This window comes from Garra rufa, chromosome 20, assembly GCF_049309525.1.
Source record: "Garra rufa chromosome 20, GarRuf1.0, whole genome shotgun sequence".
Lineage (NCBI taxonomy): Eukaryota > Metazoa > Chordata > Actinopteri > Cypriniformes > Cyprinidae > Garra > Garra rufa.
Genome location: NC_133380.1, coordinates 37,572,132 through 37,589,647, shown reverse-complemented (window position 1 = coordinate 37,589,647; position 17,516 = coordinate 37,572,132). Strand labels below are relative to the sequence as shown.

At 34.2% G+C, this 17,516-nt stretch overlaps 1 protein-coding gene across 2 annotated transcripts in view; it reads left to right on the top strand.

The window, feature by feature from the left end:
• The window catches only part of ly75 (lymphocyte antigen 75), a 56,241-nt gene extending 38,725 nt beyond the window's left edge, over window positions 1–17,516 (top strand). For both annotated transcript variants that reach the window (XM_073825777.1, XM_073825776.1), the window contains exons 21-35: window positions 1,890–2,026; window positions 2,115–2,223; window positions 2,326–2,489; window positions 4,314–4,443; window positions 4,532–4,752; window positions 5,972–6,134; window positions 6,229–6,387; window positions 9,282–9,404; window positions 9,632–9,820; window positions 12,113–12,336; window positions 12,426–12,609; window positions 12,699–12,857; window positions 14,330–14,452; window positions 14,606–14,788; window positions 17,174–17,516. In XM_073825777.1, the coding sequence (XP_073681878.1) occupies window positions 1,890–2,026; window positions 2,115–2,223; window positions 2,326–2,489; window positions 4,314–4,443; window positions 4,532–4,752; window positions 5,972–6,134; window positions 6,229–6,387; window positions 9,282–9,404; window positions 9,632–9,820; window positions 12,113–12,336; window positions 12,426–12,609; window positions 12,699–12,857; window positions 14,330–14,452; window positions 14,606–14,788; window positions 17,174–17,346 (2,441 nt within the window). In that variant the 3' untranslated portion in view covers window positions 17,347–17,516. The remainder of the gene's footprint in view (window positions 1–1,889; window positions 2,027–2,114; window positions 2,224–2,325; window positions 2,490–4,313; window positions 4,444–4,531; window positions 4,753–5,971; window positions 6,135–6,228; window positions 6,388–9,281; window positions 9,405–9,631; window positions 9,821–12,112; window positions 12,337–12,425; window positions 12,610–12,698; window positions 12,858–14,329; window positions 14,453–14,605; window positions 14,789–17,173) is intronic.

The following is a 17,516-nucleotide window of genomic DNA, read 5'->3' as shown; positions in this document are numbered from 1 at the left end:
GAGTCTCGTTCTGATACCTAAAGTGATTTTAACATCTTACAGGGTTTGTTTTGGAGCAGCATGTGAAGATGTTTCGTGGCTTATTCGGATGACTTTCCTTGTTGGAAGTTCCTGTGATTGTTGAAAGACCCTTAAATCACTTCAGGAGCAGGGTGCAACCTTTACATGTTTTTCCACAAGCTCAACAAAGTAACAGTGTAAATTTAATAAAACATTAAAGGGACAGTTCACCCAAAATTAAAAATTAAAATCTATTACTCACCCTCATGTCGTTCCAAACCCGCAAGACCTTTGTTCATCTAAGGAACACAAATGAAGATATTGTTGATGAAATCCGAGAGCTTTCTGATCCTGCATAGACAGCAACGAAACCAACATGCTCAAGGCCCAAAAACATTGTTGGAAGAAGTTACTTTTAAAAGTAATGCAATACAGTATCGCATTACTCCCTAAAAAAGTAACTAATTACGTTACTTAGTTACTTTTTATGGAAAGTAATGCGTTACATTACTTTTGCATTACTTTTTTAAAAATCTGAGCTGGGCTTGCTTGTTTTTAATATAAAAAGTTAGATTTTTAGCAAATGTAAAAGCCCCTTCACACCAAAAATTGAAATAAGTAAGCCAAAGGCTGAAGGAAAAGTACAACTGTAGAAGAAGGAACTTCAACACTCTTCAGCAATGAAAATGTAGAAAGTAAGTTTTGCTTATTAGTATGGTTGAATTGGATCAACAAAGGTCAGCAGCAGACATTGGTTAATAAAATGGGATTAAATACATAAAAAAGTAACTCAGATATTTTCTTGTAAATTAAAAACTTGAAAAAGTAATCTGATTACGTAACTCGCATTACTTGTACACTGCCCAGAAATGTAGTAAGGACATCGTTAAAATAGTCCATGTGACATCAGTGGTTCAACTGTAATGTTATGAAGCTACGAGAATACTTTTTGTCCACAAAGAAAACAAAAATAATGACTTTATTCAACCATTTCTTCTCTTCTGTGTCAGTTTTTGGCAGGCGTTCATGAGAACGGCACCAATGTTGGGGAAAGTTACTTTTAAAAGTAATGCATTACAATATTGAGTTACTCCCTAAAAAAGTAACTAATTACGTTACTTAGGTACTTTTTATAGAAAGTAATGCGTTACGTTACTTTTGCGTTACTTTTTAAATCTGGGAAGGGCATGCTTGTTTGTTTTTAATATAAAAAGTTCTATTTTTGGCAAATGTAAAAGCCTTTTTACACTAAAAGACTCAGGCTTAGAGAAAAGTAAATTCACGTCTGTAGAGTAGACCGCAGAAGAAAAAATGTCAACTCTTCAGCAATAAAAAAAAAAGTAAAACAAATGTAAGATTATCTTGAGTAATTTTTTTTTTATTAGTATGGATGAATTGGATCATCGAATGTCGGCAGCAAAGACATCCGTTAATAAAATGGGATTAAATACATAAAGGATATTTGTATTATTTAATTTTTAATTATTGCAGGTTTGTGTTGAATTTCACTGTTTTTATTCATTTTGAAGAATACTGTATTTGTTTTTTTAGTGAGTGAGATGAATTAATGCATGTTCACATTTATTTTAGAACTAAAGTAACATGTTACAATTTCTCTCAACATGAGGACAGGAGAGCTTTTAATCAATAAATGAAATTAATTTAAAAAAGTAACTAAAAAGTAATGCGTTACTTTACTAGTTACTTGGAAAAAGTAATATTATTATGTAACTTGCGTTACTTGTAATGCGTTACCCCCCAACACTGAACGGCACACATAAAATAACTTTTTATAAAGGTTTATAATTTAGAAAAATAGCCCTCTAAACTGACAGCAACAGTTGACAGTATCTCAGATGATCTGTTTCAATCTTTTTTTTTCTCTGTAGGTTTCAGCGGCAGCTGTAATGAAAGACAGCCGTTTGTGTGTGAGACCCTGAACGTCACTTCTATGGAGAATGGGACCCCAGAACTACACCCGCTCGGCTCCCCATGTGGGGGAAATTCATATCACTTCAAAGACAAGGTCTGACATGCGCACACAGCCAGTCATATCCCTTGAACTTTGAACACGTGTTTTTTGTTAATGACAACATCATATACATGTCTTGCAGTGCTATTGGCCTTTATCCGATCCTCAGTTTAATAACTTCAGAGAAGCCAATGAGTTTTGCCAACGACTGAAAGGCACGATGCTTAGCGTATCTGACCAGGTTGAACAAGGTGTGTTAAAATTAATATACTATTAAAATAGTATAGAACATATTTAATCATGCTTAGTAGTTGGTTGAATCTGTCTGTCCTGTGTATCTCTCCTCCATTTAGATTTCATCACTACACTGTTACCGCAGTTAGCCGGACAACCTAAGAAAGTCTGGATCGGCCTAAAGATCAAGCTTCATGACACTCAGTGGGTGGACAACACGCCAGTTGCATATCTGAACTTCAATCCTCTCCTGCATGGCCAGTTACGACCCATATTCATCAATGCAAGTGTCCATCTGCTTTGAAAGTCTTGGAAGTTATATAATTATCCACAAAAAGCTAGTCCAAAGCACTGGATTTTTTAGCAGCATTTGTGGCATTGTATAGATTATACAGAGAATCGTTTTGTTCCTCACATGTTTACAATAACTTGCAATACATAAGTGCACACTAGTTTACCCAAAAATGAAAACTCGTACCATTGTTCAGCCTCAGAAATTAATACTCTTATTCAGTAAGGATGCATGGATCAAATTGAGCAATTCAGTTAAGTGTGGCAGAGATATTTATGTTACAAAAGATTTCTATTTCAAATAAGTGTGAAATGTTTCGAGAATAAAGTTGAAATGTTTAAAAAAAAAAATAGTCGAAATGTTTCAAAAATAAAGTTTAAATATTTTGAAAATAAAGTCGAAATATCTCGACAATTAAGTCAAAATTATAAGAAAGAAGTTGAAATGTTTCAAGAATAAAGTTTAAATTTTTTGAAAAAAAAGTCGAAATATCTCGACAATTAAGTCAAAATTATAAGAGTGAAGTTGAAATGTTTCAAGAATAAAGTTTAAATATTTTGAAAATAAAGTCGAAATATCTCGACAATTAAGTCAAAATTATAAGAATGAAGTTGAAATGTTTCAAGAATAAAGGATAAATTACAAGAATAAAGTTGAAATATTTTGAAAATAAAGTCAAAATGTTTCAAAAATAAAGTCAGTGTTTCGAGAATAAAGTTAAATTGTTTTTAAAAAGTCGAAATATCCAAGTCGAAACGCTTCGAGAATAAAGTCGAAACGCTTCGAGAATAAAGTCGAAACGCTTCGAGAATAAAGTCGAAACGCTTCGAGAATAAGTCGAAACGTTTCGAGAATAAAGTCGAAACGCTTCGAGAATAAAGTTGAAACATTTTGAAAATAAAATCAAAATATCTTAACAATAAAGTCAAAATTATGAGAATGAAGTCAAAATGTTTCAAGAATACAGTAAAAATGACAAGAATAAAGTCGAAATGTTTTGAAAATAAAGTCAGTGTTTCTAGAATAAAGTTGAATTGTTTTTAAAAAGTTAAAATATCCAACAAAGTCAAAATGATGAGAATGAAGTCAAAATGTTTTGAAAATAAAATAAAAACTATGAGATTGAAGTCGAAACGTTTCGAGAATAAAGTCGAAACGTTTCGAGAATAAAGTCGAAACGTTTCGAGAATAAAGTCGAAACGTTTCGAGAATAAAGTCGAAACGTTTCGAGAATAAAGTCGAAACGTTTCGAGAATAAAGTCGAAACGTTTTGAAAATAAAGTCAAAATTATGAGAATGAAGTCAAAATGTTTCAAGAAAAAAGTAAAAATGACAAGAATAAAGTCGAAGTGTTTTGAAAATAAAGTCAGTGTTTCGAGAATAAAGTTGAATTGTTTTTAAAAAGTTAAAATATCCAACAAAGTCAAAACGATGAGAATAAAGTCAAAATGTTTTGAAAATAAAATACAAATTATGAGATAAAAGTCAAAATATTTATAAAGTCGAAGCGTTTCAAGAATAAATTTAAAATGTTTTGAAAATGAAGTCTAAATATCTCAACAATAAAATCAAAATTGTGAGAAGGAGGTCAAAATGTTTCGAGAATAATGTCAAAATTATATATATCTAAGTCACCAAAAAAAAGTAGGGAGATTTTTTTCCTCTTCCACAGGTTTTCATCTCTCATATGCCATGTCTTGTGTTCAGTTGGCTTTACTTTTAATTTCATAAGCTCTTCAACTTATTCTGGCCATAGACTACTCATGAGACACTTAATCTGAGGCTTTCACTTTTTCCTCTTGATTTGCACGGCAGATGTTTGACCAGGAGTCCATGGAGCTCTGTGCCTACATGTATAACGATGATCACTCTGACATGATTGGCACCTGGGACTACACCTCCTGCTCTGACCGTCAGAATCTCAGCATCTGCCAGCATTACGCAGGTACGAGCCACCAGCGAGCGTCTCAATCATCTGTGTGTCATATGAAATAGTGTTCTGTTGATTAACACCCAACTGACAATTTCCCCAGATACACAAGAGAGCCCTGAACCGAAGGATAATTTCACGGTTCATGATCATACATTCAAGGTGGTGCAGCAAGACAATTTAACATGGACAGAGGCTGTTCAGTTGTGCAAGAGCTACAATATGGAGTTAGCCAGCGTACCCGATGCATATGTCCAAGCAGTGCTCACCGTTGAAGTTTCTCGGAGAAATCGATCCCTCTGGATTGGACTCCTCAGTGAAGACGTGAGTGAAGATAACATGTTCACTGATATACACTACTGTTTAAAAGTTGGGGGTCGGTAACATTTTTTTACATTTTTGAAAGAAGTCTCTTATGCTCACCAAGGCTGCATTCATTTGATTAAAACAGTAATATTGTGAAATATTATTACAATTTACAATTTCTATTTTGAAATGTAATTTATGTATTCCTGTAATCAAAGCTAAATATTCAGCATCATTACTCCAGTCTTCAGTGTCACATGATCCTTCAGAAATCATTCTGCTATGATGATCTCCTGTTCAAGAAACATTTTTATTGTTAATATTATTATCAATATTTAAAACTATTGAGTACATTTTTTCAGGATTCTTTGATGAATAGAAAGATCCAAAGATCAGCATTTATCTCACATTATACACTCTACCATTAAAATTTCAGTATATTTTTTACGGGCAGGGGGTGTTAGAAATTAATACTTTTATTTAGCAAAGATGCTTTAAATTGAATAAACTGATCATACAGATACTTATAATGTTTCAAAAGATTTCTATTTCAGATAAATGCTGTTCTTCTGAACCTTCCATTCATCAAAGATAACTTAAAAAAACTATACACAGCTCTTTTTAACATAATAATAATAATCAGCGTTGAGGGTAACGCATTACAAGTAACGCAAGTTATGTAAAAATATTACTTTTTTCAAGTAACTAGTAAAGTAATGCATTACTTTTTAATTGACAAGAAAATATATGAGTTACTTTTTCCCCCATTTATTTATTAAAAGCTCTCCTGTCCCCATGTTGAGAGAAATTGTGAGATGCTTTAATTCTAGAATAAATGTGAACATGCATTAATTCATCTCACTCACTAAAAAACAGATACAGTATTCCTCAAAATGAATAAAAACAGTGAAATTCAACTTCGAATATGACGCAAACCTGCAATAATTAAATGTTAAATAATACAAATATCCTTTATGTATTTAATCCCATTTTATTAACTGATGTCTTTGCTGCCGACCTGTATATATATATATATATATATATATAAAACATAATTTTTTGGGATTCTAAGTTCAAAATAACAATTAATTTGTTACTTTATACATGTCATGTTTACTGTCACTTTTGATCAGTTTAATGCAATACTTGAATTTAGCAAAGATGCATTCTTTTAAAAATCTGAACTGAAACTTCATTGCCATTCCTGATTATTATTGTTATTATTATTTTAATCAAGGAAGGGGAGCACTACCACTGGACAGACCACAGCCACACTGAGTTCAGCCGCTGGACCTCTGAAGCCACCAAAGGGGATTGTGTGTATCTGGACACTGACGGTTTCTGGAAAGCAACCGAGTGTGAGGAAGAGCTTTCAGGAGCGATCTGCCACATCCCGCAGCGTGAGGATTCAATTCATAAGTGCTAACTGCTGTCTGTGCCTTTCATTAATTACTTGCATATGTTTGGCTTAAAAATGCATTTTTATTCTTATAGATAAGACTGTCACACCTGAAGCAGATACGGTCAAATGTCGTCACAAAAGCAATGGACAGAACTGGATCCGCTTTCAGAATAACTGCTACACGTTACTGCGGGGGGCCTCCAGGTGGGGCAACAACGAAATCATTGACCAGCAGATCTGCAAGTCTCTAGGTACGAATGGATTATATATCCAGTTATTCATGTTTCTTTTTCTGCTGTGTTTTTAAAGTTTCTGTTATATAGTCAGAGATGTTGTATAAAAGCCTATGTTCAATGATTTCTAAGGCGCATTACCATATCAGGTGATGCTAATTAAAGCAGTAACACACTTCCAGAACAAAAATTTACCCCCTTGTCATCCAAGATGTTCATGTCTTTCTTTCTTCAGTCGTAAAGAAAGGATGTTTTTTGAGGAAAACATTTCAGGATTTCTCTCCATATAATGGACTTCTATGGTGCCCCCGAGTTTGAACTTACAAAATGCAGTTTAAATGCAGCTTCAAAGGGCTCTAAATGATCCCAGCCGTGGAAGAACATCAGCTAGCAACTTGCTAATCATGACCGATACATGCTAACAACATGCTAGCAATATGCTAATCATGCTAGAAACGTGCTAGAAACATGTTAACCATCCTAGGACCATGCTAGCAACTTGCTAATCATGACCGATACATGCTAACAACATGCTAGCAATATGCTAATCATGCTAGAAATGTGCTAGAAACATGTTAACCATCCTAGGACCATGCTAGCAACTTGCTAATTGTGCTAGAAACATACTAATAACATGCTAATCATGCTACAAACATGCTAGCAACTTGCTAATCATGTTAAAAACAAACTAGCAACTTGCTAATCATGCTAGAAACTTGTTAATCATGTTAGAAACATGTTAGCAAATTGTTAATTATGCTAGAAACTGCTATCAACCTGTTAATCATGCTAACAACATGTTAGCAACAAGTTAATCATGTTAGAAACATGCTAGCAACTTGCTACTCATGCTAGAAACATGGTAACAATTTGGTTATCATGCTAGAAACGTGCTAGAAACATGTTAACCCTGCTAGGACCATGCTAGCAACTTGCTAATTATGCTAGAAACATACTAATAACATGCTAATCATGCTACAAACATGCTAGCAACTTGCTAAGCATGTTACAACTTGCTAATCATGTTAGAAACAAACTAGCAACTTGCTAATCATGCTAGAAAATTGTTAATCATGTTAGAAACATGTTAGCAAATTGTTAATTATGTTAGAAACTGCTATCAACCTGCTAATCATGCTAACAACATGTTAGCAACATGTTAATCATGTTAGAAACATGCTAGCAACTTGCTAATCATGCTAGAAACATGGTAACAATTTGGTTATCATGCTAGAAACGTGCTATAAACATGTTAACCATGCTAGAACCATACTAGCAACTTGATAATAATGCTAACAACACGCTAGCAACTTGCTAATCATGCTAGAAACGTGTTAGAAACATGTTAACCCATGCTAGCAACTTGCTAATTATTATAGAAACATACTAACAGCATGCTAATCATGCTACAAACATGCTAGCAACTTGCTAATCATGCTACAACATGCTAATCATGTTAGAAACATGCTAGAAACTTGCTAATCATGCTAGAAACATGGTAACAATTTGGTTATCATGGTAGAAACGTGCTAGAAACATGTTAACCATGCTAGAACCATACTAGCAACTTGATAATAATGCTAACAACACGTTAGCAACTTGCTAATCATGCTAGAAACATGGTAACAATTTGGTTATCATGGTAGAAACGTGCTAGAAACATGTTAACCAATGCTAGAATCATACTAGCAACTTGCTAATCATGCTACAACATGTTAATCATGTTAGAAACATACTAGCAACTTGATTTTAACCTTCGTTAAACTTCTTCAAACGTTTCAAACATTCTGGTCCGGCTTTCTCAAGCAAACAAGTTTGTCTTAAAGGGATGGTTCGGAGTAGAATTGACTTCATTGCTATGCACTCCGAAGCCCATGTAAATACCCCATCCGAAGTTTTTTTTTACCTTAGTCAAACATTTATGGAGATATTAGAGTTTTTCGAATTGCTTGTTACAGGAGTGAATGGTACATGTGATGTATCTCGTAAATTGCACCACTAAACGTGCAAGTAATCTTACCAAACTTGTACAGTAGTGTAAATAGGTTATGTACTCACAAAACGCTGCATCAGAACATTTATAAGTCCACCATGAGTGTTTTAAAAACACGTTTTAGCCGATCCCTACTAGTCTCAAAAACTACAAATGGCGACACGTTGACGTCACTTCCCTGGTTTGAAAAAAGCACGTAAAAGTCCTCCTACAAGTTGACATGCACACAGATGTAGTAGGAGGACTTTTACGTGCTTTTTTCAAACCAGGGAAGTGACGTCGACTTGTAGTTTCTGAGACTAGTAGTTCTCGGGTAAAACGTGTTTTTAAAACACTCATGGTGGACTTACAAATGTTCTGATGCAGCGTTTTGTGAGTACATAACCTATTTACACTACTGTACAAGTTTGGTAAGATTACTTGCACGTTTAGTGGTGCAATTTACGAGATACATCACATGTACCATTCACTCCTGTAACAAGCAATTCGAAAAACTCTAATATCTCCATAAATGTTTGACTAAGGTAAAAAAAACTTCGGATGGGGTATTTACAAGGGCTTCGGAGTGCATAGCAATGAAGTCAATTCTACTCCGAACCATCCCTTTAACCAACCTTTTTTTTTTTTTTTTTTTTTTTTTTTTTTATCTAGTTCTTTCTTGCTATTTTTTTATAGGAAGATCTGGCAACCCTGAGTCAAGATGTACCTCTTTCCCAGTATTTCTGACACTACAACTCACTTCAACTAGTTGTTCTGTTTGTTTTTGTACACACTGCATAGAATTTCTGCAAATGCAGTTGACACAATCTATATTTTACTGTGTGTGTACAGAGCAGGATTATGCATTAAAAGGTGAATTGCCAACTGAATTCAGCTGCAGTGTGCACATGGCCATTTATAGTAATCTGGTCTGTTTCAGACGCGTCTGGGGAAATCCTGACTATCCGTGATGAAGCAGAAAATGAGTTCATCAAACAGCAGTTGCAGCCTTTCAAAAACTTGGTGATGTTTGTTTGGCTGGGAATGAGCAAAAACAAGACGGGTAAGATTATCACTTCCCAAAGTTCAGTCTTCTAAATTGTGTCTTAAACAGTTTCCAGGTTAAAGCTAATACACGACATGACTCCTAAAATCTGTGCCCATCCTACAGCTTCTTAAGACTGAAAACTGGGGCAAAAATTTGTGTATTTCAGACTTTATGTGGAAATATTGGGTAAGAAAGTATCAACAAGATGTCAATTTTTGCTCTGTTTAATGTGTTTGGTTTAGATGAGCAGCTGAAGTGGCTAGATGGCAGCAATGTGCAGTTCTCTAACTGGAAACACGGTCAAAGACCAAACGTCACAGAGCCCTTCATGGTTGGCCTCAACTTAGACGGAGAGTGGGAAATAATAACAAATCCACGTTTTTTCAATACCTTCAAACAGCGGAGTATTGTGGTGTGCAAGATTGAAAATGGTAAAGCAACGCCTATGAGCTTCAGTTTGTTTTGCTAATAGGTCTAAATATATATTTACAAAATTATTTTTATTCAGCCTTAAGGGGAGACACTGCAGGCAAAAATGTTTTTTCATGCACCTATCTAAGATTTTTTCAGACTAGTGGAAAAAACACAGTGTTTCTTTTGTAGCACTTTATCTATTTGTGTCAATAGATTTAAGTTGTAATGCATATTTTTAAAGGCCGTTTTCTCAAAATGAGTTTTTTCTCCTACACTGAGCCATAAATCTCCACTTCAGTAGCACTTACACACACACCAAACTTTACATTTTTATTCCTGTCTATATCCTGAAGGTTTTTACAGAGGGATTTGTTCATATATAATTTGCTTGATTTTATACAACAATTCCCCCCCCCCCCCCAAAAATGGTGAATTATGACATTACGAAATGAGAAAAAACTTTTGACTCTAATATGTCAAAAAAAAATTAAACAAGAATTTTGAAACTGACTTCAGTGTTTAGATTTGTGCACTAGAATTCATTAAACAATACCTCATTTGCATATTTAAACCTAACATTTTAGAAAACGTACAAAAAATGTTTGCAATTATCAAAGTAATCAATCAACTGGGAAGTAAGTTGATAACTTTTTTCTTTTTTTACCCAATTCACCTGCAGTGTCTCTCCTTAAACTGCTAAATGAGTAATTGATATGACATGACAGACAGTGTCATGCTGTAATCCATCTAAAACTTATTTTCTATTTATGCATGTGGTTTTTATGACCTCAAGTGAATTAAAATACAACTATTTATAATAAAAAGGCAAATATTTTGTATAACTTATTTATTACGAAATGTATTTTTCACACTTCAGGAAAAAATGCAGCATGAATAAATAATGAGCAAAATAAGTAATGTTCTGAAATATTACAATTTTAGTATGTTTTTTTCAAAGAAGTCTCTTCTGCTCATAACCAAGCCTGCATTTAATTGATCCAAAGTACAGCAAAAACTGTACAAATTTGAAATATGTTTGCTATTTAAAATAACAGTTTTCTATTTGAATATATTTTAAAATGGAATTTATTCCTGTGATTTCCAAGCTGAATTTTTAGCATTATTACTCCAGTCACATGATCCTTTAGAAATCATTCTAATATCATGATTTGCTGCTCAAAAAAACATGTATTATTATTATTATTATGTTGAAAACAGTTTAGTAGAATTTTTTCAGGTTTCTTTGATGAATAGAAAGTTTAGAAGAACGGCATTTATCTGAAATAGAAATCTTTTGTAACATTATAAATGTCTAAATGTAGCTTTGATCACAGGAACAAACTGCATTTTAAAATATATTCAAACAGAAAACAGCTACTTTTAAATAGTAAAAAATATTTCACAATATTATAGCTTTTACTGTATTTTGGATCAAATAAATGAAGGCTTGGTGAGCAGAAGAGACTTCTTTAACCCTTTCAGTTTAGTTTTTTTTTTGGTATAAGTGTGCCTGTGTTAATGCCAACTGCATACATTTTGGCTCAGGTGTTTATTTTTATTGAAATTTTAATATTTCACCCACATTTCCTTCAAAAAAAAATTTTTACCCTCCATACAAATAACTTAAGGACAAAAATGTCCAGATTGAAACCTATTAAAACTGCAATTTTATAACGCAGGGCCATTTTACTATAAAATGGTGCAATATTTGCTAATGGGCATGCATTCTATCGGCAAGACTTCAAATTTTACATTTTTACCATTTTTTACTGGATTGTGCCATTTTTTCAAATTTTTCAAATTTTCTAATTTGGCATATAAAAAAATCGAACACTACATAAAAATATAAATGCCTCAAAATGAATGTTGTTCTTTTTCACTGACACACCCAAGAGTCTAATAAGCAAAGAAAAAAATCTGCTTAGCATTTAGTATATGGAAATTAACAACTATTTTTAATTTTTTCATAAAAACAACACCTTTTAGAACAGATGCTGGTTAAAAAATCAACATCCGTGGAAGTGGAAAAAAATTGTTTTTGGACATGGACATTTTTGTCCATTTTGCACCTATGTGTAACTTTTTTTTTATGCACAAGGGTAAAAAAAACCAACTAAAAATCTTACTGCTAAAAATCTTTTGAATGGTAGTGTAAATGTAAAATACAAGTCATTAGAAATAATTACAATGTCTTATCAATTTCTGTAACAATAGCGCAGGTGTGCATTCCTTATGTCTAATATTAGCCAAAACTTGAGGTTAAAAAAGAGTCACTTGAATTTATAACCTTACACAAATGTCTTTTACAGATCCCAAAGATGAATTCATGAAGGATGTGGTTGATGTCAATACTCCGGATGGCATAAGTTATCGCCGGGTGGCCAAGAGGATGGACTGGTATCAGGCTCTGCAAGAGTGTGGCCACAACGGAGGCCATCTTGCCAGCATTTCTGACAAAACCACTAACGACAACATGGCACTGATCGCCAAAAGAGACGGCTTTTCACTGTGGATCGGCCTCTCCAAACAAGATGTACACAACTTTGACTGTGTTTAACAGCTGTAAGCTCAAACGTTTGCTCTCAGTTATGTAATGTAATTTGCCCTCGTGTGTTTCTCCAGGTAAGCGGATGGCCGTTTGAGTGGTCAGATGGGAGTGCGGTAAAATTCACACTAGATGGATTTGTCACCGACGGCCGTGATTCAGAGGAAAAGTGTGTGTTTGTGGACTCCAAAGGCACCTGGACGGCCGTCAACTGTCATGCGGTCCAAGAAGGGGCCATTTGTTACAACCACATTAATGCGAGTAAGGCAGTGACGTGCAACACAAACACAACAGTTGTTCTCAAAACATCAAGCTTAAACTGGTTTCTCTTTCATTTGTTGTTTTTTCAGAAACTAGTGCACAACTCTCGTCTGAGTCCAGCAGCAGTTGTCCTAGGAATGATGATCACTTTTCATGGGTCCTGTTTAAAGATCACTGTTATGCTTTCAACATGTACAACTACTCTGTCTTTACCATGGACAGCGCCAAGAACGTCTGTCAGAATCTGGGTGAGTGTGCATGTCCTGTATTGCTGTCTTTTAAGGCGAGACACTGCAGGTGAATAGGGTGGAAAAATGAACTAATAGTTATCACTTTACTTACTCAGTTGATTGATTGCATTGATAATTGCAAAAAAAATTTGTGTGACAATTCTTCTAAAATGTTAGGTTTAAATATGCAAATGAGGTATTATTTAATGAAATATGCACTAATTTGCATACGTTTCTAGTACAAAAATCAAAACACTGGATGAAGTCTGTTTGAAAAATTTTAGTTTGATTTATTTTTGGCATATTAGATTAAATGTTTTTTAGGGGATTTTGGGTATCTCATTTCGTCACACCATAATTCAGAAAAAACTGCCAGGAAACACTATATCTTTGACCATTTTTTGGGGAATAATGTTGGATAAAATCAAGCAAATTATGTATGAACAAATCCCTCTGTAAAAACCTTCAGGATATAGACAGGAATAAAAATGTAAGGTTTGGTGAAGATGGAAGTGGAGATTCTATGGCTCATTTTGAGAAAACGGTCTTTAAAAATATGGATTGTAATTGAAATCTATTGAAGCAAATAAATAAAGTGCTATAAAAGAAACACTTAACAGTGTTTGTTGGATGTTTCCTTTCCACTAGTCTGAAAAAACACTTTATGAAAAACCAAAAAGCCCAAAATCTCAAACAGCATTTTTGCCTGCAGTGTCTCCCCTTAAGGAATCGTTCATCCACAAAGGAAAATTACCCCACGATTTACTCACCCTCAAGCCACCTTGGGTGTATATGACTTTCTTCTTTCACATGAATACATTCGGAGTTATATAAAAAAAATGTCCTGGATCTTCCAAGCTTTATAATGGCTGTGAATGGGTGTTGAGATTTTGAAGTTCAATAAAGTGCATCCATCCATCATAAAAAGTACTCCACACTACTCCATGGGTTAATAAAGGCCTTCCGAAGCAAATTGATGTGTTTGTGTCAGAAAAATATCCTTATTTAAAAATGTATAAACCGTAATTTCCAGCTTCCACTAACTGTCGTAGAGATAACGGTTTACATAGTTTTAAATATGGGTATTTTTCTGACACAAACACATCGATTTCGCTTCAGAAGGCCTTTATTAAACCCAGGAGCCGTGTGGAGTACTTTTTATGATAGATGGACACACTTTATTGGACTTCAAAATCTCAACACCCATTCACCGCCATTATAAAGCTTGGAAGAGCTAGGAGATTTTTTAATATAACTCAGAATGTGTTCATCTGAAAGAGAAAAGTCATACAACTAGGATGGCTTGAGGGTGAGTATTTAAAAAAAAATGGGGTAAACTGTCCTATAGTTACTGTATTTCCCTTTTTAACTGTTCTAGGACCAGTTTCTCAAACCCAAACCCGACATAATCACTCAAAACTGTGTAAACCATCTAAAACCGACCTGAAAGTGTCTAACAACATCTTGTATTTCTTCCATGTAACTGGCAGATTCATCCTCCAAGCTGTTAACCATCAAGAATAAAGAGGAGAATGATTTTGTCTCGGACTACATTAATAAGAACCCTTCCATCACAAGCCGAGTGTGGCTGGCGCTCAACGTTGATGACAGAGGTGAAATCAGGATTATATCTGCCTTCAATCACACTATTTTCTTTTTAAGAGTTGAAGAGTTATGTAATGCATGATAACGTCAATCTCACTGTGAAAGAGAGATTGAGAAGAGACTTTGTAGACTTATTTCAGTTCTGTTCATCTGTCCAAAAGGTAAGCCCACGGGTTGGCATGATGGCAGCGAAGTGGACTTCTCTAGCTGGGACGCAAATTTAGGGCCACTATTATCACTGCAGAAGTCGCAGATCTGCGCAGTCATGGTGTCCAGCAGCGGTACCTGGACCCACACAAGCTGTTCGGAAAGCCGCAGCCGAATCGTCTGCAAAGCACCTGCCTGTGAGTCCCTAATATTTCCCACATTGAAAATGTCTATAACATACATATAAAGTTAAGGTCAAAAGTTTACATACACCTTGCAGAATTTGCAAAGTGTTCATTATTTTACTAAAATAAGACAGGGATCATACAATAATAAGATGAATAAGATATTTCACATAAAAGACGTTTACATATAGTCCACACGAGAAAATAGTAGTTTAATTTATAAAAAATAACCCTGTTCAAAAGTTCATTCAATTGATCATATGCACGGATGACTTCCTTGTTTTAGACAAGCCAGCTCAGTCATTTCCGATCAACTGTACTGTGCTGTAATAGCAGTGTCCTTTGCTCGTTTCCTCTACATAATCCATTCACAATCGAAGAAAAGTTTTGTTTGTCTAAGAGGACCAAACTCCATGTATACCGTTTTAAGAATGACAAACAGCAGTTAAAAAATACGCAAGTAAATCGGCTAAATATGCGGCAGTCATTGCTATGATTGACAGTAATAACCAGACGAAACATCTGACAAGCTGATGTCAAAAACAGAGCTGTGCATTAAATTATTCAGACTAAATTCAGAGGAACAAAACTACAGCAGTAACAGGTTTGTGTTGGTTAAATATAGACTATTTAATAGCTTTTACAGTTCAAAGAGCTTAAAAGATGTAGTTATTAAATTATATAAAATATTTCAAATTCATATCGATTCATACTGAGTGCATTATTTAATTCTTATACCATTAATATTTAACTTATTTAATTTGTAGTGAACTATATATAAGTATTTAAATAATTCACCCTTATAGGCTGTTTGTGTCTGAGCTTATTTATTTATTTATTTATTTTTAATGACTTTCTGCACTTGCTATACTATCTACTTCAGTGCGGTAAAAGTACTACAACTTATTATACTAGTAATTTTTAATAATAAATTGAAAAGCAAGACAACATGAAAAAAGTTGAAATGGCAGCTGCAGCCAATGATTGATCCTCTGCTGCCATCTTCTGGTTATAAGGGATGTCTTAAAAAAAGACAGTTTATCGTGAAATTTTTTTTTTCATGTCATCTTTATGAATGAAAAGTGAATTTTTGAAGTGAATTTTATTCCACAGCTGTAAAGTTGAAAAATAATAAAGGCTTTAAAATATTATGACTATGAAGGCAAGTTACTGATTATCAAGAATACGATTAAGATGTCCACACATAAACACATTATGATAGTGTTTAGCTGTCAGCATTCAAATGTTCAACTATGCAGGTACTCTCCTGGGATTACCAGGCTCTGCATTTGAATGATATGTTGTTAAATAATATGAAACTGAATGTTCATGCCGCTATCATTATTTACGATGTTGCAATTATTATTTTTCTCAGTTTTCTAATAAGAACGAGGAGGAGTCTCAAGAGTGTCCACGTATATATATATATGTGTATATGTGACCCTGGACAACAAAACCAGTCTTAAATCGCTGGGGTATATTTGTAGCAATAGCCAAAAATAAATTGTATGGGTCAAAATTATTGATTTTTCTTTTATGTCAAAAATCATTAGGATATTAAGTAAAGATCATGTTCCATGAAGATTTTTTGTCAAATTTTGATCATGTTCATTTCAAGCAAGATTTGATTTCAATTGTTTGAAGTATTCAACAAATAATGAAACTTTAAATGCTTCCTTCAATTATTTTAAAATCACAAAGATAAGATATTAGAAAAAAAATTATATATCACAATTAATAGTAAAGTATTTTTACACTACAGCCCTTTAATGCACTATGAAAACTTTTTGAATTAAAAGATCAGGGTAAATTTAATTTATTTTGTCTTCTGGGAAGCATGCAAGCATATTCTGTCGCTTCCGAAGGGCAGCACTGAATGAAAAAATAGAAAAAATGTACACATCTTCATTCTGTTCAAAAGTTTTCACACCCAACTCCTAATGCCTCGCGTTTCCTTCTGGAGCATCAGTGAGCGTTTGAACCTTCTGTAATAGTTGCATATGAGTCTCTCAGTTGTCCTCAGTGTGAAAAGATGGATCTCAAAATCATACAGTCATTGTTAGAAAGGGTTCAAATACACACAAAAAAGCTGAAAAACCAAAGAATTTGTGGGACCTGAAGGATTATTACTTTGTAACACTCAAGCGTATGTAAACTTTTGAACATTCAACGATTATTTTCTCTTGTGGATTTTCATGTGAAATATCTTCTCCAGGTCAGCACTAAATAAAAAATAACATGCATTGTGTATGTTCTCTCTTATTTTGGTCAAATAATTAACATTTAGCAAATTCTTCCATGTGTATGTAAACTTTTGACCTCATCTGTAGCTGGTAATATAAGTTTTATGATTTTTTTTAAATGTAACATTAGACATGTTGCATATTGCATGTGCAGATCCAGGTAGCCCGGTGGCTTTGGTCTTCTTCATCATTCTACTGGTCTGCATCATCGCGGCGATCCCCTTCATCATCTACCATAAAAACAAGCATCGCTTCCATTCGACAGTACGCTACCAGCGCAACTTTGACGACGCGGACAGTACGAGTATGATCAGTAATGCAGACTAACAGCTCAGCTGAATGACGTCAAATGACACGGTAGCTGTAATGTGCCTTTTACTATAAACACTCCTCTATGCCATCAACAGAAACACCTGCTTCAGTGGTTCAAACTAAGGTTATTTATTACTCTTCACCCCAGACATCTCGGCCGTTTGTGTCAAATAAAATAGGAGTGA